The 25,000-nt window shown below is 37.9% G+C and overlaps 1 protein-coding gene across 4 annotated transcripts in view; it reads left to right on the forward strand.

The window, feature by feature from the left end:
• Positions 1–25,000, forward strand: part of PAG1 (phosphoprotein membrane anchor with glycosphingolipid microdomains 1) — a 1,294,572-nt gene that overhangs the window by 1,061,910 nt on the left and 207,662 nt on the right. For all 4 annotated transcript variants that reach the window (XM_044065772.1, XM_044065771.1, XM_044065774.1 and 1 more), the window contains one exon: positions 15,379–15,478. In XM_044065772.1, coding sequence (XP_043921707.1) covers positions 15,379–15,478 — 100 coding nt within the window. The remainder of the gene's footprint in view (positions 1–15,378; positions 15,479–25,000) is intronic.

Genomic DNA, 25,000 nt, shown 5'->3' on the forward strand with positions numbered 1-25,000 from the left:
ACATTCTGATGTAGAGGAACACTCTTACTCCCCTTTTGAAGATTCTGATGCAGAGCAGTCCATTCCTTCTGTATCTCCTCCAGAGGATTTTTCATTTGGGGAAACCTTGCACACCTTGAGGGAACACTTCCATTGGGAAGGCCAAGACTTTTCTGATTCCAAGAAAAGACTTAGGGAATTTCTTTTGTTACCTCAACACAGACCTCTGGCGATACCTCCTGTCTTGGACATACTTGATGATGTTTATTCGGAGGCTTGCCTTAATCCGGATTCCCTGCCTCCTGCCCCAGTCAAGCCTGATAGGTACTACAGAGTTCCTAACTCCCACCAATTTCTTTACAAAAGCCATAATGCTGACCCTGAAACCATTTCTCAAGGCCCCAAGGGAATGAAGGCCTCTACTGCTAAGAATCCACTACCTTCCGAAAGAGAGTCAAGATCCTTAGAAAGGTGGAGAAAAAAGGTATATACCTCGGTCACTCTAGCCATGAGGGCCTTAAATTGTCAGTTTCATATGCTTAAATATCAGCAGTTTCTGTTATCACAATTAAGGAATAAAATGTCTCAACCTGAACAACCAGATTTGAAGGAGTTGCAGGATATGATGCACACTGCAGAACAAGTGGGTAAACACACCTTACAATGTGGCTATGATGCCCTAGAGGCCTCAAGTAGAGCTGCTGTTACAGGATCAGTCATTCGTAGACATGCCTGGCTTAGGGAACAAATCTTGCCTGATCATGTGAAAGCTAAACTACTAGATGCTTCTTTACAAAAGGATGTGCTATTTGGTACTAATGCTGAGGAGATACTACGGAAAATGGAAGAAAAAGCCAAATCTATGCAAACTGTCAAAGCTTTTCTACAGGTTCAACCACCACATTTTAGCAGAAATTGGCCTTCTAAAAACTGGTCCTTTCCAGCCACGGACAAGCCCCACAGAGGTAGATACAGGAGCACAAGTGGCAGAGGACAATCACAAGGATCATATAGAGGCAGGCAATGGCAAACTCCAGCACCAAGAGGTGGCGAAGACAGTGCACAACAATACAGGAAACAAACCCAATGACTTCCTCCTTTCCATTCAAGCAAGTCTCAGCTGGCAGCACCCTTGGGAGGAAAGCTGGCATTATTTACAAGAAATTGGCATATTGTCACAACAGACAAATGGATCCTGGACGTTATAAACAGAGTCTACAGATTTCATTTTCACACTCTTCCAAAAATGAGAGGCATGCCAAACCTGCCACACAATCAAAGGGCAGAGGCACAACTACAAATTTCAAAGCTCATAGACATGAAAGCTATTCAAGAGGTACCTACTCACGAACAAGGTCAAAGTTTTTATTCCAGGCTATTTCTGGTACCAAGGAAAGGAACCGACTGGAGACCCATTTTGGACTTATCCATCCTAAACACATTCTTACTCGTACCAAAATTCAAGATGCTCACATTACAGCAGCTTCTTCCCATGCTGGGCAAGGAGTTTTGGCTTGTAACATTGGACCTCAAGGAGGCATACCTGCATGTCCCAATCAGACAAAGCTGCAGAAGATACCTCAGATTTCTTGCAGATTCAATTCACTATCAATTCTCTGCATTGCCCTTTGGCTTATCTACTGCGCCCAGAGTATTCACGAAATGCCTGGCATCAGTAATTGCCTACTGCAGACTTCAAGGGATACAAATTTACCCTTATTTAGATGACTGCCTGATCCAAGCGGACAGCAAGCACATACTTCTGGAACATCTGACTTATGTAACACGGTTACTGAATTCCCTGGGATACACAGTCAACAAAGAGAAATCCAGGCTAACACCATCTCAGAAAATAACTTTCCTGGGTGCCAACTTGGACACAAACACCCAGATGGCCTATCTTACGCCAGAAAAACAGGGGCAACTAACTCAGTACTTCAAAATACTAGCAAATTGTACCAGGCTAACTGCAAGGAAAATCCTGCAGGCTCTGGGCTTCATGGCATCTTGCATTCTTTTAATCCCATGTGCAAAGTTGCATATGAGGAAATTTCAATGGTACCTAAAAAACCTATGGTCTCAACATAGCCACAGTTTGGAAACAATAATACCAATAATTCCATGTTTACAAAAGGAATTTCTATGGTGGGCCCAAGCATGTCAAACAAACACAGGTTTCCCATTCTGCAAGCCTCAAGCAAATCAAGTCATCACACCAGACGCCTCAGATTACGCCTGGGGGGCGCACATGACAGACAGGTGCATTCAGGGCAAATGGTCCCAAAAGGAAAAGCACCTTCACATCAATCAGAAAGAAATGCTAGTAGTGATAAATGCAATTACAGCTTTCAAGGACCTCCTGCATCCAGGACAATTATTGATAAGAACAGACAACACCACAGTAATGTGGTACATAAACAAACAAGGAGGAACACATTCATACCCCCTGTGCAGACTAGCCATGACACTTTGGAACTTGGCTCTGGAATGGCGAATCGAACTTCAGGCACAGTACTTGCCAGGTTTGGAAAACACGCTGGCAGACAATCTAAGCAGAAATATGACAGATCCACACAAATGGAAGTTGCATCCTCAAGTGTTTACAAAGATAATCCAAGCGTGGGGGAGGCCAGACATAGATCTCTTCGCCTCCCACAGGAATCATCAATTGAAAAAGTTCTGTTCAAGGACCTTTCATCCAAAGGCCTGGAGAGTGGACACCCTTTCATTCAGTTGGACAGCATGGACAGTTTCCGCTTTCCCACCTCTGCCTCTTCTGCCCAAGGTACTCTTGAAAGCAAGAGCAGACAGACCGAAGATGATACTGATTGCTCCAGACTGGCCAAGACAACACTGGTACCCACTCCTGAGGAGCCTAACACATACTCCTCCCTGGTCCCTACCTCTAATGCCTCTTCTGCTGACTCAGCACAGTTACAAAACTCTTCACAGTCAGCTGAAAACACTCAATCTCGCTGCATGGAAAATTCCTTAACACCACAACAGACCCTACTCCCCAAAGAGGTGCAGGATGTCATTTTGGAGGCCAGAAGGCCATCTTCTAGAAAGGCTTACTCCGCAAAATGGAAACAGTTTTGCTCTTGGAATGAGAAAAAAGGCCAGGACCCTAGAAAACTGAATTTGCCTCAGGTATTACAGTATCTAGCTGAGCTGCTGAACAGTGGACTTTCATTTTCCTCCATCAGAATTCATGCCTCAGCCATTTCTGCAGAATACAACACTGATCCACTCTTATTCTCTCACCCACTCTTAAGACAGTTCCTCAGAGGGGCTAAGAATATAATACCACCAAGGAAACAACCAATACCAGCCTGGGATCTTAATTACATTCTAGAAAAATTAACATTGCCTCCCTTTGAACCAGCTGCCTCAACAGATTTGCAATATTTGTCCTGGAAAACAGCCTTCCTTCTGGCCATTACCTCAGCTCGTAGGGTTTCGGAACTACAAGCCCTCATGGCTGTGCAGCCCTTTCTCATCTTCCATCAGGACAGGGTTTCCCTTCGAACCAACCCGTCATTTATGCCTAAAGTGGTATCCAGGGTAGCTTTAAATCAAGCCATACACTTACCTACCTTTTACCCCAATCCTCAAAACAAAGGGGAAAGGCTGCTACACTCCTTAGACATCCATAGACAGCTACGTTATTATTTGGGCAGAACAAAGCCTTTCAGGAAATCAGACCAACTTTTTGTGTCCTATGCTGTAGGGAAGCCAGTTACCAAACAGACAATTTCAAAATGGATAGGCCACTGCATACGGTTTTGTTACTCCTATCATGGAAAATCTGGCCCTACAGGCATCAGATCCCACTCCACCAGGGCCACAGCTACCTCTACAGCCTTCCTCAGAGGAGTTCCTACCAAAGATATTTTGGAGGCAGCCACTTGGAGTTCTGTGCATACCTTCACAAAACACTACCACCTGCCTTTATATTCCAAAACTAGAGCAGGCTTTGCCACTGCTGTGTTGCAGGGCATTCTGGCTCATCCCTGTTCCACCTAGTGCCTACCACCCTGTGCGTAGCTTTGGGATTCTACCCATCTGTGATTACTGCAGCTGTATGCAAGATGAACATAGTACAGTTTTGTACCTACCATAAATGTAGATGTTCGAGTGCTAATACAGCTGCAGTAAAGTTTTCCCTCCCTCCTTCCCCTCTTGGTAAAGGCCTAGGGCCTAACCCCTCTTCATACAACCTGATTGGGTTATCCTTCTATGGTATAATTGCTTGCAACTACTGATTTTTGATTATATTGCATTGCATGTATATAAATATAATTTATGTATTGTCTTCCTTCTGGGGGCACCTGACATCTGGGGCAAGAAAGACTGAAGAAAATGGCGTCGGCTGTGTCTTATATACCCCTGCCTCACTGACGTCAGGAAAGAAAGCAACAACAACCAACGCCGGACCTAGACTTTGGAATTCGGCCGACCGAGGACCCGCCTGACGGCAGAGAACCCATCTGTGATTACTGCAGCTGTATTAGCACTCGAACATCTACATTTATGGTAGGTACAAAACTGTACTTTCCCTTCCACCTGTTATGCCACTTCATGATCCCTTCCCACTGGTGAGATGACAGCCCCATCTCTGAAAACAGTGTTCATTACCAGGGTCTAAGTTACCTGAATCCATCACACTTGCATATCACCTGGCTTGAACTACACTCTTCTCCCACCATTCACTTTCCAAATAGTGAACCCACAAAATACTTCCACATCAGCATTCCAGATCAAACATGACCAAGCACTTAACAGTAGATACCACACCCATGCCTGCCTCCTATTAGCACTAGTCCATGCAGGCTGCTTTTAGGTACTGGTTCTGGGGGTCCTGGGCTCAATCCCCAGCCATGGATCAGTTTTTCCCTTTCTTGTCGAGTTGTTTTAATCTAATACTAGGTTCATATATGTTCTGCATAGGATGCTTGTGTGGTTAAAAAATCACATTCGTGGTGGTTCCTAGTTGAAAGGACCTGCTCTTGGATAAGACCAAATACCTAAATGTCCAGAGACTCCTTGTTGGACCAGTGTCAGTAACAACCACATGGAATGTGAGGAGTCTTCGGTTCAATCCTCAGACAAGAGTCATTTTTTTTTCTCTTGAGTTGTTGATACAGTACTAGGTTCATAGCTGTTACATGCTGGATGCTTGTGTGGTTAAAAAAACACCATCATGGGATGTTCTTATTTAAAAGAAGAAAATGCTCTTGAGTAGAACCAGGTTCCTAACTGTCCAGTGACTCCATGTTGGTCTAGTGGTTGTGACAATGTATAGAATGTAGGGGGCTTAGGTTCAATCCTCAGACAAGAATCAATGTTTCCTTTCCTGTTGAACCATTTTAGGCACAGAAAAAAATCAGTAATGACAGTTGTGAACTCCTCTTGGTTCTTCAAATTAGGCCTGTTAGTAAATAAAGGTCCTAGCATGAACACAGGATTCCATACAATATATGCCTGTGACTCACAGAGGCACAGATACCATGATACTGTGATGATCTTTATAGGCATTTAAACATGATTGCTAATGAATATTTCATTACCTATGGTTCTTATACAGCAATTTCATAGTCTTGTAAGCTAATCAAGCATTCCTTCTCCTGTCTTCCTTATTTTCCTTCCTCAAAGTCCTGTCTTACAGTATCCATTACCCAGTTCAGCAAAATGAATGTCCATTTCATGTCCTTTCATCTCTCTCCTTCCCTAGAGAGCACATTATAATATCCTCAAGCCTATCATCATATCCCACTGTACACATTTCCAGTTCTCAATATATAAATGTTTCCAATGAGGTAAAATGGAATCCAGAACTTACCTAAACAATCCTGTCTTGGTTTTTTATTGACTGTACATTTGCCTGGTAAGAGAAGTTTTATTTGAATTTATATTTTTATTTTTTACCACTGTTTTTGACTGTTTGTAGGAAGGCAGGGATAGCTTGTACAAAAGATTTACTTTGATTTATATTTTGCTGTTTCACCTTTAATTTTTACTGTTTATTGAAAGGTATAGATTTTAGACAGGCTATCCCTAGCCATCCCAAGAGGCCTAGTTTGCTGTAAATTCACACAGACTGCAGAGAAGACAATTTAGAGCTTAGCTAAACAATCTTTTCCTGGTTTGTGATTTATCGATCTTTACTGTTAAAAAGAGGTGCGATCGTGAGCAACAGTGAGCAGAAACTACTGCATGTGATGTAAAAGAATTGTAGCATTTGTGTGACTTTCATAATGGGTACGGTCAGAGCAACAACTTTGGTGTACTTAATTTAATATTTAGTTGTACATATATAGTGTTTGTGTGATTTTCCCCATAGAACTTGATTTAAATTCTCTTTGAATTCTTGGCAACTAATTTTGATTAGTCTTTTCTTTTAGCATTCTTTAATCATTTGCAGCTAAATATGGATTTCTTAAATGAGTATGCCAATAATGATTTGCTAAACTACAAGTATCTTGTACAGTGTATTAAATGCTATGTATATTTAAAGGTAACACATGATAACACTGGTGATCTGTGTTCCTCATGTCAAAAGTTGGAACATTAGATTACCATTATTAGTAGTAAAGCTAGACTTATTGGTGACAATAGCACTTGCGTGATTGGCATGGCTTGGACAGCTGTTGTTACATAAATTAATGACTGGAACAATGAGATAAATAATGTTAAGAAAAGAGCAAAGAGAACACATTTAGGAAAATAAGTGTCTATTGTCCATAAAGATCACTCAACCCCTATTGAACAAGATAATACCACTGACAACTCTGGCATTCTGGATACAAGTATTCAGCAATCTGAGGATTTAGAGTTTATAGAAGAAAATAAAAAAGAAAGAAAGGAAAAAGGTTCACAACAAATAACAAGGAAGCAAAAGATGCCGTTAAATGTCTGTAAAGCAAACAGAATACATCCCAAAAAAGGACACTGCTTTGTTATGTGACAGATAGATTACTGGGGATGATAGAATTTTTCTATCAGAAAACATTCAGTCTACAGAAAAAGGCATATTTTGTTCCAAAATAGATGTTAGAAAAAAAAGAGACAAGAGGCAGTAGAAAAAGAAAGAAATCAAAATTGAACAGGGAAAGGCTGAAGAACATTAGAGTGAGAAAAAAAGAGGTTAACGACAGACATTGACAACATGGCTCCTGCTGTGGATGTACAAAGCCAGCTAGATGTGAATTGTATGCATGATGAAGATCATTCCTGTGTATCAATTGATAAAGCAGATATTACTGAATTAGAAGTTAAAGATTTTTCAGATCTGGTCAGAAAAGATATGGTTGTAGTTGAAGATTCAATTATTAGAGGTACTGATACTTACATTTGTAGAGAAGATAATGAATAACAAATAGTGTTACATTTGCCAAGGACAAAAATAGAGGATGTGAGACAAGTCTTAGAATGCCTTACTGTAAGGAAGCACAAATCTGTTTTTATTCATGTTGGTATAAATGATCTCATCCACAAGGACTATCTGGCTGTTTTTAGGGAACTTACAGCCCTCTTGGAAAGCATAGCTCATACAAGTGTTAGGATGTATTTTTTACAAATCACGTATAGAAAGGAGAGTCAGGTCACCAGGAATGAAAAGATTTTTGGGGTAAATACCTATATGAAAAAAATGCACTGTTTTCAAACATTGGAATGTATAGACTATCCAAGACTAATTTGGGCACAAATGTGTTCCAGCAGGATGGTGTGCGCTTATCAAGATCAAGAAAGAGGTATTGCAGCAGATATTTTGCAATATTTGACAAACACAAGGTTGGATTTTTGCTAGCTGAAATTTAATAGTTCACATGTAGCAGCATTTGATGCATCTCTGATGGCTGTTAATGCTAGGAGAATTAATAATAAACTTTTTATTTATTGGAAAATTTGCTACGTTCCCACAGTATTGATGCTGTTGTTATTGTTCATAAAACAGGGTTAAAGAACAATAACTGGAAACCAGTTCCGTCAGGGTATAAATGTTTTACTGTAACAGATATTGTAACAAAAAATCAGGTGGAGGAGTTATGATAGGGATTAAAGATGGTTATGAGACCTGTGATTATTACATGTTCAGTGATAACACCAATACTATAGATTGTGCAACTATGACAATAAATACAACTGTGGAGCATATAACAATTGTTGGAGTGTATAGACCACCAAAGTCAAGTGCAGGTGACCTAGAAGAATTCATGCATTTCTTGCATGAAACACAGGACAGAAGAATAATAGTGACTGGGAACCTAAATTTACCAGAAACAGACTGAAATAATATTGATTCAACAACACTAGTAAGGAAATTATTCACAATGTATGTTCAGGAACAACAATTGCTTCAATTGTAAAAAAGCCTGCCAGGGAACGGAACATGCTAGACATTGTTTGTGTTTCTAAAGAAATTACTGTTACATAAATCTGAGTTTTACCACCACTGATGTGTAGTTATTATGGGATGAAAAAGGTTAATTTGTTACTAGATTATTCTGCCAAACCGAATTCTAAACCAATGCACAGAAGATTAAAAACAGATTATATTGGAGCAAAACAATCACTATGTAAAACTAATTGGAGTGATGCATTCAGTGGAAAAACTGCAGAAGGAATGTGGAATGATCTGAAAGTGAAATTGTCTGAATGCAAAAAAAAAAAAAAAAAATGTTTGACATCAGGATCTAGGCACACAACATTAGGAGAATATATTTACATAACAATGATACCTGATTAAGATGAGAGACAAAAAATGTAAGAAATGGAAAAGAGGTTGAACTACAACTTTAAAATCTGAAAAATAAACAAGCTGGACAGTTAAATTTAACATAGGAAAAGACAAGATCAAGAAAAATTAGAAGAAAACGTATATAAAGCTATTGCGCATAATAGGAAACATTTTTATAGATACATAATGTGTGGAAGGAGTAAAGGCATACATATTGATGAACTGTGCATAGATTCTAGAATGTTTTCCTCAGACACAATAGATTATAAATATATTTACAAATCTTATGCAAAGCAATTTGGCTCCACAAAAGGGATGATAAATTGTTGTAGTGACATCCAGACAACCTCAGATACTAAAAATAAATTAGATTATACTGAAAAATAACTATGCAAACTAGATCCAAACAAAGCACAAGGATGAGACAGAATTAGTAATTGTGACCTGAGAACACTTCAGCAAGAACTTACAGTATCATTATATCTATAATTTACAAGGTTGTATAAAAATGGGGAGATTCCTCAAGACTGGAGACATGCACTTGTTAAACCTGTCCTTAAGGGAAAGGGAAGTAGGACATAAAGACCTTTGACTGGATAGGTTGTTGTTAGAACTGAAAAAGTTGGGACTTGCATATGTTGAAAATACATCTATTACTGTCTGTAACATGATGTTCTATAACAATATAATAGCAGATATGAATGAGAAACTGTGCTGTGATATAATTTATATAGATTTTACTTCAATATTTGACAGGGTCATACACAAAACACTGATGAATTAATTAGAACAACTAGATATTGATATACTCTTGATAAGATGGATAGCTGCATGCCTTACAAATAGGGTAGGGCAAGTATCATACAGCAATTAGACAGGTGAAATTATTGGTTACAGTTAGGGTGCCCCACAGGGCCCTGTCCTAGACCCATACTTGTGTAGTTTAGATTATATCTTTCAGATCTATTTTTTCATCTAAAGTATTCCACAGTCTGCATGCAAATGACTTGAAATTGGTAAATTGATTACACATGTTGCAGATAGGGCATGCCTGCAAAATAAATTGACTAAATTGACCATTTGGGGACAGGAGAATAATATGCTGATAAATACATCATGAACTAAGCATATGAGATTTGGGAGACATATATCGAAAAGTGAATATTTAATACAGTACATGGGGATTGAAATTGTAGATCCATTTAAGGACCTGGGTATATGGGTAGCTCAAGCTTTGAGTTTTTTGCCATCATAATAACCTGTTGGTTAATGATACTTATAAAAATATAGATGATATAAAAATGATTTATAAATTCTAGAAAACAAGAAATGATGAAGTCATTGTTTGTTAGTTACATTAGACCCAGCCTTGAATATGGAAATGTTATAGGAAAACAAGCATGAGTAAACTGGAAAGATGGAAATATGCCAAGGTGATTCATGGATGTAAAAATGTAAGTAATTCTGAAAGACTAAAATATCTGAACTTGTTCAGTGTTTCATATAGATATTTAAGAGGAGAGCCTAGTCAGGTATATAGGCCATTTAGAAACAACTACCTGTAGAACTTTTGGGGGTTATCAAAAAGTAGTAAAGAATCATCAGACAACCTATGTAGAAGATTTTATAGGAATAAGAAGTGAACTAATTGGTTCTCTGACAGACCAGCTGGTGCATGGAATAGACTACCAAATTACATTAAAGCAAATTTTTAAAATTTTTATTGCTTTTCAAATCAGTAAGAATTCATTATAACAAAGCAAAACAATCAACTAAGAATAAATAACACTATAGACAGACTCCATAACAAAATATATGTTATACAAAAGTATTAAAACTTTTTCAATAAGTCTTTATGTTTTAGCCATGACAATTGTTTATGAGTGAAGTTTGACATTCTAGCATAAGCAGTTTGTATTTCCTTATTACATACATGCTTTGCTAGACAAGTGAATTCTGAAAAAGAAAGGATATTTTTACATTTCCAATTTATTATGATAACTTTTCTCACAATAGCTAAAAGAGACCAAAGTAGATGTGCTTGCATTTCTGGAATGGAATCAGGAACTGCAGCATTTAACAAAATCACTGAATTGGTAAAAGTGCAATTGTCTGACCACAATGCTTTAACAAAATTTCTGAAATCAATCCAAAATGGAGCAAACATTTTACATTCCATAACCATATGGATCCAGTTTGCATTTAAAACGTCATCACATCTCCAGCAATTTATATTATCTTTTTTATATATTAGGGCAATTTTATGTGGTATTAAAAAACTGTAAATTCTTTCAGGTAAAAATTCTCCAGTAAAGAGACGAGGTTGTATTACCTATGGATTTTAAAGATATTTTTATTAATATCTGAAAATATTTCATTATTTATTCTTGTTAAATAATCCAGGGAAGACAAATCAAAGACAGTAAATTCAGTTCTTAAGATCCTATAGATTATTGATAAATGAGACTTATTTTTATGTTCTGTACTATTAATCTTAAAGAAAAATTTTAGATCCTGGGAATGGTCTTTGTGTTCCTATTTAATGTTATTTGTATCTTATTACTAATGAGCAAGTTTTTAATGGTTGCAGATGATTGCAGGCTAGAAGGGCATTAATGCTCATGCTTGAAATATTTGTATGTATGTAAGGGAGAGGTGGAATATGACAGTGAGGACAGGGAGACAAGAGACTGAGATTATCGTACCCTTGCAACATGCAACTGAATTATTTAATAGTGTGGGTACATTTTGGCTATGAGGTGGTACAGTGGCACATCCATCATGAAGATAAGTATATTTTAGTCTATGCTAAAAGAGTGTTGATTTTGTTTCTGCTTGCAGTTTAAGGAGCATTAAATTTACAGCGCAGTTCTATGGTAAGTATAAGTTCATAGGTAAATACTAGGCTAACTGCCCTGAAAGGCTACATTGCACCTACTTAACCTATGGTTGGAATCAAACCTTGTACTTTCTATTTATGAGGTGAACACCTTAACCATTATTACCCCCCATAACGAGACTCAACAAAATGATTGTTAAATTTGACATTAATTACATGATAAAAATATTGGGATCTGAGCTCTGGTTGCAATATATATACCAAGCAGATGTGAAATTACTGTGCATTTATCTGAATTATATAGTCCTGCTGTGTGCTGTTTTAAGTTGGCTGAGTTCCAAGGTATGTCACAGTTCTGACCATTGTAATTGGCAAAGAGCAATGCAGGGATGGGTTTTGCTGGATGGATTAGATGCAAATGTAATAGTTTTATTGTAGGATGTCTTTTATTCATGCATATGAGGTTTGCGGATGTGTTTTAATATGCAGGATGTATACAGGAGAGCTGGTGGTAGTTGGGTTTGAGCTCACTAATTACTTGCTGTAACACTGGCAAAACAGCAAATATAAAAGTAGTAAAATTTACTGATTTATTAAACTTTGATAAGCTAAATCTATTCTAAGCTAAACCTATCCTTCTCTCTAAACTGGCTGAACTTAATCTCTCCCCTTCTACTATATCTTGGTTTGCTAGCTACCTCTCTAACAGACAGCAAACAGTTAGATGGCTCAATAGTCTATCACCTTTTCTCCCCATAAAACTGGGTGTCCCACAAGGCTCTATCCTTGCCCCTCTTCTCTTTAACATCTTTACTAACCAGCTACACGTATCCTGTCCTCAGTCTTCCCTTATACAATATGCTGATGATTCAACTATCATCTCCACTGCTGACAACCCTTCTGATCTGTACTCACTAACTCAAACCTCATTCAATCTTGCTGAATCTTGGCTTTCTAGCAACCAATTGATATTGAACCCCAAAAAGACAAAACTTCTCTTGTTTCTACCTGAATCTCTTAATCATATCAAATCCTCTTTTTCAATCTCTTCCCTCAATAATACTACTATTTCGCCTGACTTTCACACAAAACTCCTAGGAGCAATTATTGATGACCATCTTAAATTTGACCTCCATGTACACCATTCTATAAATAAAACCCATCAAAAACTTGACCTACTCTATAGACAATGATGGTTCCTTACTCCTAACTCCAGAATTTCACTTTCCCAAGCTTTTCTCCTTCCTAACCTCTTCTACTGCTCTCAAATCCTTAATAACCTACAGTCAACTCTGCTATGTAAACTGGAATCCACATACAATAAAGTTGCTAGATTCGCAGCTAACATGCCACCTAAATCTCACCACTGCCTTGCTCGTAAAACTCTTAATGGACTAGAATTTCCCAACCACCTCTTACTTACTCAGCTATTTGTCATCCACTCTGTCCTAAACAAACCATCCTACTGCCCTAGCATATCCCATATCATCTCTCTTTATAACCCACTACAATCCCTTAGGAGCTCTGACCTAGGGCATCTACACATCTACAAACCCCAAAAATCACTTGGACAAAACCTCTATAGCTACCTTCCTGCACTAGCATGGAATAAGCTTCCTATTTCCCTTAGAAATATAACCCATACACATGTTTTCAAGACTGCCCTCAAAAATCATCTAATTTCTGCCTGGAAATGTAACTGCAATCACCCCACTTAATATTTTTCCTTCAGTTCTCCCTCCCTCTCTTCTCATTCCCCCTTCACTTTCCACCCCTTCCTCTCCCTATTACTTACTACCTACTTCATTTCTCTGCTTGGTACTATTTTTACTACCTACTTTTCACCTTTACCTCTCCCAACCCTTACCCCCTATACTTTTTTATACCTTTTACTTTTCTCTCTCTCCGTGTTATCTCACAGAGTAATACTGAACACTTGATCCTAGACATGTCTCCATTTCCTCATCTCTCCTTCCTCTTGCTAATCACTTCTTTACTTACTTCTCATCTTCCTCTTCCCTACTTACAGAGTTCTTTATTTATTTATGTTCTAAGTTCCACTCCTGATAAATTTGATTTTATACTTCTTATGAAACTTACTTTTTCTCAAAACTATACTATGCATTTTATCATATGTTAAGTCTGTATTTGAGAATTTATATATCTTATTACTATTTAAAACTTGTTCTTTGGAGATTTTCTCCCAGGGCCTCTGTTGAAAAAGGGCACAAGCGCAGACAGACTAACCCGATCAACAAATGTCAAATAAATAAATAAATAAATTTCATTGAGCCAAAGGCAATTTAACAGTCATTTCTTTGGAAGAAAGAGGCACAATACAAGCCTACAGATAATAAAGCATAACTGATCAATCTAATTAGCATATCTTTAGATGGAAAAAATCAGTGAAAGTCCGAGAAATGCAGAGGAAAACATGTAAAGTCTATCCAGATAGGAGCTGCATGTCAAAAAGTAGCCATAAACAGAGAAATTAACAGCATTAACCACAAGCCACTGTGCTACCTCTGAATGCAGAGATCCAATGAACTGCTGTTGGAAAGTGATTAGAGGCATTTTCATGACACAGTGCAGCTATTGTACTGCTTTTTCTTTGGGGGAGGTCCAGTAAACCCTCAACAAAGCCCACTACAGACCATAAATGAGGAGAGGTTCTGATGACAAGATGGGAAATTAAGCATATTAATAATAACACGCATTTGTTAACCAAGACTGGACACACTGGACACACAGTCCATTTTTAGGAGCGATATCAGATTAAGTAACTTGCTCAAGGCCACACAGTAAGCAAATGAAGGCTGATGGAATCAAACCCTGTACCACAGGTCATAGCTTTAACCCTCTGTACTAATCTCCAGGGCAAGTTAAACATATTTGTAGGAGCCATTGCAAGAGGAAAAATAGAGTAAAATAGATCTACTATGTTTCAGTAGCAAGAAAAACTAGATGGTGTTCATTCTATGAACATTGCATCTGACTTCAAATTTTTTGCTTACTATATCAGTCTGATGCCTTGGTTATAAACATGGTCATAAAATAAAAGCTATTCTGACAGCTAAAAGACATTTTGACAGCTAAAAGGCAACAGGTCAATTATCTTTAACAGAAATTTTCTTTACATTAACACATCTTCTGATGATTCATAGAAAACAAAACTGATCAATGTGTTGCACACTGAAATGCAGTAAGTACCATTTGTGTCTGTTAGATGCAGATAGATACAGACTATTTAACTTTTAATGAAATAAGGATTAAAAACAGCAATAACCATTTATAAGTCTTAAATATTATAAATTCAGTGCTGTGAACAGCCAGTCTCTGGCATACATAAAGGAACACACATAAGGTATGTATTGGACAACTGTGTACAACCACCAGTTGTAAACAGAACTTTCTGCTGGTTGTGACTTAGTAAGCTTAATTTCACTTCATATTCTCCTACTATGGAAGAAACATTCTGTTTGGATGGACAATATTGAGTGTCATTGTCCTGCAATTCAAATTCAATCCTCTGCTGTGAATGTCTAATTGTAGCCTTTAACTCTCAGAAATAGTTTGCACCAAAAGAACTCTAACTGTGTGATTCTCGTGTAGGCTATATGCTTCAATTCAAAAGTTAAATTAATAAAGAAAATCAGCTACTGAATGATGTAATTCAATACAACTCTGTACAACATGCATTTGTGTAACTCTTTGGAAACAAAGGACAGTTAGTCAGTCTTGTCTACCCTATAGTAGTTTTTCTTAAAGAAAAGGATGTTTTTTTTGCTTATTTCTTGATCCATGAAATCTTGTTTTGCAGGCTTCAGACAAGGAGACATTTTCGTTTTCAGCAACTACCAGTATTGGGACAGATGCTCCAGCCAATAGCTGTCAAAATGGCACAGTTAGTAATGGAGAGGGTAAGTGTAATGACTATGGCTACAAGGATTCATAAAATCTGTGTGTGTAGCTAACAGGGTGCCAACCAAAAAATATGCTTAAGCCTTTAAAATGCTCTGGATCTGTTGTTATTACTTTCAGAAAAAGGGGAACCCAAATAAATGCATGGCATTTAATTGTCATTAGAGCTAAGTCTTGGTATACCTATTTTTCCGTTAACTCTGTCATAATTGTTTCTTTCTTTTAACAGATTGCATAGAACAATCTGAGCCACCTTAAGCAGAACTGACATTTTTAAAAGTGGCTAATGCATTAAGCAGAGTTTCACTTATCTGTCAATCTTTACATTACAAAATATTTCAAAAGTCCTTTCTAGCTTTGTATTTTCTCCCTCGGGCTATAAGCTAAGACTAAGTATTTCTTCAAAGTAAAGCAAGTGAAAGAAAAGATTAGCTCTATAGGTAGAAGCAGAGACAAATCCAACAGTGCCAAATGCAAAGATTAGCTCTATAGGTAGAAGCAGAGACAGATCCAACAGTGCTGAATGCAAAGATTAGCTCTATAGGTAGAAGCAGAGACAGATCCAACAGTGCCGAATGCAAAGATTAGCTCTATAGGTAGAAGCAGAGACAGATCCAACAGTGCCAAATGCAAAGATTAGCTCTATAGGTAGAAGCAGAGACAGGTCCAACAGTGCCAAATGCAAAGATTAGCTCTATAGGTAGAAGCAGAGACAGATCCAACAGTGCCAAATGCAAAGATTAGCTCTATAGGTAGAAGCAGAGACAGATCCAACAGTGCTGAATGCAAAGATTAGCTCTATAGGTAGAAGCAGAGACAGATCCAACAGTGCTGAATGCAAAGATTAGCTCTATAGGTAGAAGCAGAGACAGATCCAACCGTGCTGAATGCAAAGATTAGCTCTATAGGTAGAAGCAGAGACAGATCCAACAGTGCTGAATGCAAAGATTAGCTCTATGTGTAGAAGTAGAGACATGACTATAAGTGCTGAAGAATTTCAGAACTGGGATTTCTGGCAGGACAAAGGAGGGAAGCCCTACTGTTTGCCACATGGCAAATGCTTGAGGAAGGCTGCTGCTCATACTGAAACTCAACTACAAGTTCAGGCAAGCAGCTATTGAAGCTTAACCACACACATTATTTGAGCTCCAGCAAGGTATGTACAGCAGTCAGTGGGAAGGGAGCAGGAGAGGGATTTTAGGGTTAGGGAGCAGAAAGGACATTTTAGGCTTAGGGAGTGGGAAAGAGAGAGAGGGAGGGGAGTTTTATGGTAAGGAAATGGTTGTGGAATTTAGGTTTAGAGGAGAGGTTGGAGTTTTAGATTTAAGGAGTGACTGGGGACTTTAGAGTTAGAGAAGGGGAGTGAAGTTCTTATAAGTGACTGATTACTTGGCTTGGAAACTGGGCTGGAGATTTAGGGTTGGAGTTAAGGTACTGGTAGGGCTAGACAGTTTATAGGGTCGCATGTTGAGATGACTACATAGAAACAGGAGAATGGGCTCATGGGAGTTTGAATACTTGCTTTTTTGAGCATATGGCAGCAAGCAAATGTGCTGCAAACTACTAACATGCAAGCACCTGCAGTGGTGCCTTTTAAATAAGTAAACATATCAGCAGGGAAAGAAGATAAGTACCTCCGTTTACAGCCCCTTACATTCATGGAACTCCTGCTTTACATTTTTTTAATTGTACCTCAGACATTTTTTTTCATAGAGGGTGGGGAGTAGCAGCAGAGCAGCATAAAGCTACTTCCTGATAGATTTGAATGTTTTGCTAAATGTTACCAAATATAAATTATTTTTCATGTACTGGCAACAGCTCTAACAGAGACAGCTGCACATAGAAGCTTTGGTGTATGTTAAAACACAGCAGTAGAGGTATGAGGACTTATTTTAAGTTGTTGACCACTGCAGAGCAAACATAGTTGAGGTTATTATAATGTATTACCTTCAGATGTAGTGCAGTATAACTACACTTATGACTCACAGAGGGGCTGCACAGTTCTGCAGCACAGTGCATGGCTGCATGACAGCTTCATTAACAGGTTCAGTTCACAGCTGGAGAGTGCACTCTCTGCATGTCTTCATGTTCACCTTTTGTCTGCATGGGTTTTCACTGGAAGCATCATTTCCCCATATCCCAAAGATATGTAGATGAAGTGACAATCCCTCAGATTACTTGTAGTTGTGCATTTTCCATGTGTGAACGAGTCAAATATGTGTGTGTGTGTGTGTGTGTGTGTGTGTGTGTGTGTGTGTGTGTGTGTGTGTGCGTGCGTGTGTGTGTGTGTGTGTGTGTGTGTGTGTGTGTGTGTGTGTGTGTGTGTGTGTGTGTGTGTGTGTGTGTGTGTGTGTCTGTGCATGTACAGGATAGGCTCCTGCTCCCTTATGACCTCGAAATGGATAAAAGTCCTTAACCATAAATAACCTGTGATATAAGTAGAAAATACTTCATGCAGTTTTAAAATGGTATTTAAAATGACTGTTTTCAATGTTTGTACACCCCTTATGATATGCACTGCAGTTTGTTTTGTAAAATATACATTGGTAAGTTTTTACTGAATAAATGTGCCCAGAAAGTGGAAGTTTTAAATAATGCTGATTTGTTTCCTGTTCTGAGCTTGTGGTTAATTATTGTTGGGTTGTCAGGATGTAGTGAACTTATCTGTTTTGTTACACTGAGTCATTACAGTGAGTTTTTATTTATATCTCAAAATAATAACTTTGCGTATGAATTAACTTGTACCTTGTCTTTAAATTTGTCCCACCCTGCTTTTTTTTTGCTCTTCGGATGTTTGGCAGTGCTACAAGAATCTACCTCACCAACTTTTTTGGGACTTAATTCTGCTTCCCTGCTGGGACTTGTGCTTACTTTATTCACTACACTTGACTCACTTTTGAGCTCCAGCTGATTGCTGTCTCATGTTTCTTTAGCTGCCTATCAACACCATTTGTGGGTCAGACTGTAAACTCCTTTGGTAGCTGAACTAGCTCTGCTCCAGTAAATGGATGTTGCTGTAGCTTTTGATACACTGTCATTTATGGCCTGGCCTACTGGTATTTTAGTTTTTGATCCACTTATGTTCTTCTTTACTGCAACTACTGCTGAGGACTGCTTTACTCTCTGCTCTGCCTTTTAATTTTGGAACTTTGATAATGGAATGCGGGGAATCCTGGGTTTAATCAAGGCAAGGATTAGTGTTTTCCTTTTCTGTCAGTTCTTATTACAATACTACGTTACAGGTTTGTATTGCATTGGATGTGGCATTTTAATAAATAACTACCATGACAGTTTACCTAGTTAAAAGGAAGAACACTGCTCTTAGGGAAGACTAGTTAACTAACTCCAGAGATCTCTTGCTGGTCTGGTGGCAATGACAACCAAGTGGAATGTAAGAACTCCTGGGTTCAATTATCAGATAAGGGTCAATGTTTTTTTTTTTTTTCCCCTTCATTTGTTACAACATTAACCTTTCTTTCCCTGGATTCTGTCTTTACAGCGTATACTCTGTAAAGGCTTATATAACCGAGGTGCTAGAGATTTTCATCTTGTTTTTTGTTTTAATAAAGTGTCTGAGTTTGTGATTCACTTGGCCTTCCCTATTTGTATGTTTTTTACTGTGTGACATTATTTATCTGCCGTTTGCAATTCTGTTTTATTTTTAATTTTTGTGTTCATAGTCTTATGTCATTTGAATAATTCTCAGTTATTTTCATATTCTGGTAATATTTGCATCATTAACCGCTCATGTACTTCTTCATTATTTGAATAATTTGATGATGAATTTATTTGCTGTAGTAATGACTTGCATTCCATGTGTTTACCATATCTGGTAATTATCGTATTGCCTGTCTGCATATATGGTTTAATGTTAGTTCCCAACATGGTTTTCTCCAGCTGATTTCATGAGGTATTTTACTGTAGGGTCCTCATTCTGGAACTGCATTATATCCTTTTCGTTGCCTCTATCTCTCCTCACATTTCTTAAGAGGTATCACAACCTAAGAGAGAGTGGTAGACATCACTCATGAGTCTGAATGGGGCTCCTTCCATAGCGTTGGACAGACTTTGACAGTGTTTGGCAGGTGCTGCTAAAAGGTCAAAATTCCTATCACTGACCATACTGCTCACTATCTAATAACTTTCTTACTCCCGATATTCCTCTAAACGTGTATCATACTTTAACATATTACTCTTTTGTATATAGAATATATAAGTTCTCCATACTCCATAACTTTATTTCAACTTCAATCAGCTATATAGTTTAAAGATTTTTTTTTATGCTGAGTACTTAATTCTACTTCCTTATTGTTACATTACTCTAACCTTGTAGTGTACATTGTATTTCAATGACTCGCTGTCTGTACTGCAATGAACTTTAAATTTAATGAGGCATTTTCTCCAGACCGAGAGTGAAATTCTTTATTTGTGATAAGGGCTCTACCCCAGTTAACAAATTCAAATAAATAAAAATAAATACATAAATGAAACTGCTATATTACCTGTGTAACAGCCCAATGGCTTCCCATTCTGCATGCAAATAACCCATTAGTTCATTCATTGCAATGAGACTCCTCTAGGAAGTCAATTCAGAGGGTGTAGGATGCCGCAAATCTGCTGGATGTAGTTGAGAGTGGGGTCTTAGGGAGCAAGTCAGTCAGCAGACCCTGTGGACTGTCCTGTCCCTACACCTGCAGCAGCTTTCTGAGTGCAACTTTAGCTGGCTGAAGAGATGAATGCACACTTCCACCTACGTGCAACATCCTGACCAAGTGTTACATGGCTTTTAGCACTGACGGCCTAGCCTCTTTGTGTTATGGTAATCCTAACCTGCAGGATGAGGGAGACAGTATTGCCCACTCACTCCCATCCTTCCTCACTCAGACCCTCCACTGCCCATGCTTTTAGTCGAACATGGGTCTTTTGGATGCAGTCAGTGCTTGGCTCCTTGCACACTCCTCAAGCATTTATCTGATATCTGTCATCCTTTGATTCCAACCAGGTGATGTTCTGCACTGTAAACTCAATCAACAAAAGTCTGGCATCATCTCTGATATGTTACAGACTATTAGCCAAGCTTTCAGAATGGAAATCAGTCTGGATGCTAATTTTAGTTCCTTCTTCACAGCAACTGTACTCACCACATTCAGTTCTATGTTTTATTGTTTACTGTTGCAGTTTTCTAAGGTTATTAACAGGGACAAACACTTCTATGAATGTGTCATCACTAATGACACAAACTGCACCTCCTTACCTACTGTCAACATCATTGCATCAGGGTGTTCCTTAGACTTTCTTGGACTTCCTCATCACCTCAGTCTTAGATACTCCAAATTGGAGAATTATGGGGTGGAGGCTCAATATCCATATTGATAAGGAGTCGTTGTCTCTTGCAAAAGAATTTGTTTGCATTATGACTCAGTTTGATTTTGTTCATGTAGTCACCTTTGTGATCTATTGATTTCAACAACAGACACCAGATTTGTTTTTCCATCTTACTGTAACGATCCATGAACTTCATGTTCTCATCACAGCCTGATACAATTTGAAGTTCAGCTTTTTAAGATTTATCTCACAAAATTTGAGTTGATGATTACAGTAATGTAAAATCATTAATTTGTCTTTGTTTTGACCCTACCCTGTGTAAATATTACTGGAGTGCAGCACAAGTGTTCCAGGTGAGATAATTTCAGCCCTTAATAATATTTATTTATTTTATTTATTTTATTTTATTTTACATTTGTTGACCGGGCTAGTCTAGCTGGATACATTTCCATTTTCAGTAGAGGCCCGGGGAGAAAAGCTCCACATAAATTTTAACAAAAAAAAGTTACAATAAACAAGCAAAAGGACAAATCATCATAGATGAAAAGACAAATAAAAAAAATATATAGTACCCAATAACAGATATATACATAAAGAGAATCACATTTCTAAGAATAACATTAATTAGCTGAAATAACATCAAGAACAAGGCACAAAACAGAGAGCAAAATTGATTTATAATATTATATAGAACTAATCTTAGTAACAGTAGGAAAAAGAGAAGCACTAAAGTAGGAGAGGAGGAAGGGAAGCAGTTTAAGAAAAGAGAAGGGAAAGTTGAGAGAGATTAGCATAGAGGAAAGAAGAAACAAAATACTCTAAAAGGAGGTAGACTGAAGCAGATACAGTAAAGAGAGAGGGGAAAGTAAAGTAGTAGGAAAGTGCAGAGTAGTAGGAAAGCGCAGAGGAGGTAAAAGATTAGTCAGGTTTTGAACAGGAACAGAGCCAGTGGCTTTGGAAGTAATCTTTGATTTTATGTTTAAAGAGAGGCAGAGATGTGGTAAGTGTTATATCGCTAGGAAGGAGATTCCAGTTCCTTCCTACAGTATTATTGAATAGAGAGTCACCGGCAGAATTATTAGTCTTTGTTATAGTAGCCATAAGTTTACTGGATGAGCGAAGGGAGTTTAGGTTATTATAAGGGATTAAATGTTTAGAAAGAATAGGGGTTTTGTTTGGTTGGTATAAAATTTTATGGGCAATAGTGAGTTGAGGGATTAACAGAAGGTTTTGTAGTTCAAACCAGCCTAGAAGTTTCAGGTTAATACAGTGATGAGTTTTAAAAGGGTTACTAGTGGCAAAACTATGGCTTTCACTTCTTCCCTGTATTTAATTGCCTTATCCACCTTGTTCCTTGTGAGCCCTGGTTTGATCTTGAGCCCCATACATTAAGTAAGAAAGGGAAAGATTTAAGCAAAAATGAGGCTGTACTTATCTGATAGACTAGGCAAATATTTTGCTCTGTATTAGAATAATGTTTGCAATGTGCATTGTTCCTATCCCATGCCATGACAGTTGTGATGCTCGTGTACTGGCTCAGCAATCAAGGAGCCTCAATCCTCACCACTAACACCAGTGAGGGGTGTCCATATAGGGAAAGGATAATAAATACACACACACACTGTAAAGTACAATTTCCCTTAAGAGCACACAGAGATCACAGTCAGTCTGGGGCTGGTTTCTCCCTTTCTCTCCAGGTCCTCAATAATATTCCCCACTGGCACAGCTATAGGGTCCAGATCTCAGCCTAGTGGGCAAGCTAAAGCCTCCAGCACCCTCTCTGTCCAACCAGTGCTTTGTGTCCCTGCCCAAGCAGCTGACACACACACACTTTGAGATAACAGTTATATACAACCACACAGACACTCCTAGGGAAGGCTGGCACAGGTTCTCCGGCTGTTCCCCTTTTACCCAGACTATATGGTAGTACCACTTGCCACCACCCACTAATATTTATCAGCTACTCAAAGGCCCTTATTAAAAGGTGTCCAATTATTACTGTGCAATATTATTATGCAAATGGTATGTGTGACTGAACAGCAAAGCTTATTTGAAGTGACTTGGTACAGTATCACTATATATATATATATATATATATATATATATATATATATATATATATATATGCAATGTACTCTAGAGCTTAAATTATCTCTACACAAAACAGCCACAGTTGAAAGGTTTAAAAATATTTAATAATAAATAATAAAAACACAAGACAACACTATACAGTGCTAGTCAGGAGTTCAGAGATCACAGAGAAATACTTAAAATAATACTGAAGAAAAGTTTGACATCACAGAAAAACAAACTAGTCTAATCTTCCTATTTTCTAGCTATATCTAAGAGAAAACAGTTCTAAAATCCTACCTACATACAGACACAGGCAGAGATCTGCTGAGTTGGATGTTCTCAAGACAAATGCTCTAATGCTCTCATTCTTTCTGTCCTTAAATTGATAACACAGTACCACTGTTTAATTTCAGTTTACATCATTTCTTTCTGGTTCCCAGGCTAACAGAACTCAGATGTTAATAACCATATTGATCTGCAGCTGGTCAGGAAGCCAGGGTAATAAAAGAAATTACACATGCAAATTCTAGCCATTAACTCTGGCCTCAAAACAATTGGCAGAATGCCTCCCTCAAGACATCTCAGCTCTGAATTTTGACATCAAAGACAGTCATAAAATGCTTGACTTAGCTTTCTTACAGCAGAGTGCACTGTTGTTAAATTTTTGCAGTTCCACATTTAACAGCATTTTTTCCCATTTAAGAGAACAAGCCTGCGGCTTATATTAATATTTACAAATGACAGAATTATATACAAAATTCTATCTGTCTAGGCTGGCAACCTTCACCTATCTTCACAATAGCATACAAATGTTCAATACAATATAATTCTCTTGTTCTGCCAACATAGAAGGCAGGACAATATAAACAAAAGGATAAATAAATAAGGGGACACAAGATTAATTTTGCAGACAGATTTGATACAGAAGATGATTTGGACTTGAAGGAGTATTGTTGATAGGTGAAACTGGATGCTAAGTCTATTTAAAAAGCAAAAGAATTAAACATTGATTAATTAATTAATTAATTAATTAATTAATTAAGGCATGTGATTAGAGTTGTTATAAATGTTTGTTCCTTTGTGGATGCATTCAGTCTGAAGAAGTCTTATAACAAGACAAAAGCATTAACTGGATGCTTTTTCAATATGTTTATTTTATTAAATGTCCTTTCTTTGAGTACATTTGTTTTACAGATGTTTTTTCAGTATGCTCTTACCATTTCCCAGCATACCTTAGTAATATAGCACATCTATACCTTCCATATTTCCAGCATTTCCCTACTACATGTTCCCTCCCATGTAAGGGCTGTCAGGAAGGAAGGAGGCATGGATGCTCCACAGGTAATCATTCAGGAAGTCCTATAATACCAACAATGGCTCAACTAATATTCCAGACTGTTTTCAGTACCAAAAAAAGGCCAGGAATCTGAGGTTCATTGCAGACTTGCACCAGGTGCACATGATTAAAGTAGACAGATACTGGAAGAACTAAAGATTGATAGCAGATACAGCAAAGAATTGCCACAGATGTCTAGATCAGTTACTTTGTCTCCAATCTTTATATGGTAGCAATATTTGTCCAGGGGAAATGCCTTCCACCTGGTTGAAGGAGGGGAGACCAAAGCTAGGACAGGAGTAAAGACTACTCTGGGAGGAAAAGTGGACTGTAGTGGAGACTTCCCTTGCCATGGCAAAAGGCTTTTTTGGAAATGTAACAAATACAACTTAAAAAAAACAAAAAAATAAAATGATAAAATATTACTAAGACCACCGATCCAAGAAATAAGTGAATTTAATGAAACACTTAGCTCCTTGGCTTACATAGCTAGAGCTAGGAATGTGTCTGACATTCTGGTACATATCCAATTTTGTTTACCAGATGCTAATGTCAGTCAGAGCTTAAGCATAAATAAAGGCACTGTTCCATGTGATGGCTGTTCCATCTGTCAATATGTAGTAAGCTCTTTTCCCTATATTAATGGCATCATGTTTTTACAACAGTTGTAACATGGAGGGGTTAGTGTATGTGCTGAGATGTGGATGTAAGAAGTTTTATATAGGTGAAACGTATAAGAGTTTTAGGATCCAGTTCCAGGAACATATTAGGGACATTAAAAATAAAA

This window comes from Protopterus annectens, chromosome 3.part0 (genome assembly GCF_019279795.1).
Source record: "Protopterus annectens isolate FY-2018-M chromosome 3.part0, PAN1.0, whole genome shotgun sequence".
In the NCBI taxonomy this organism is placed as follows: domain Eukaryota; kingdom Metazoa; phylum Chordata; order Ceratodontiformes; family Protopteridae; genus Protopterus; species Protopterus annectens.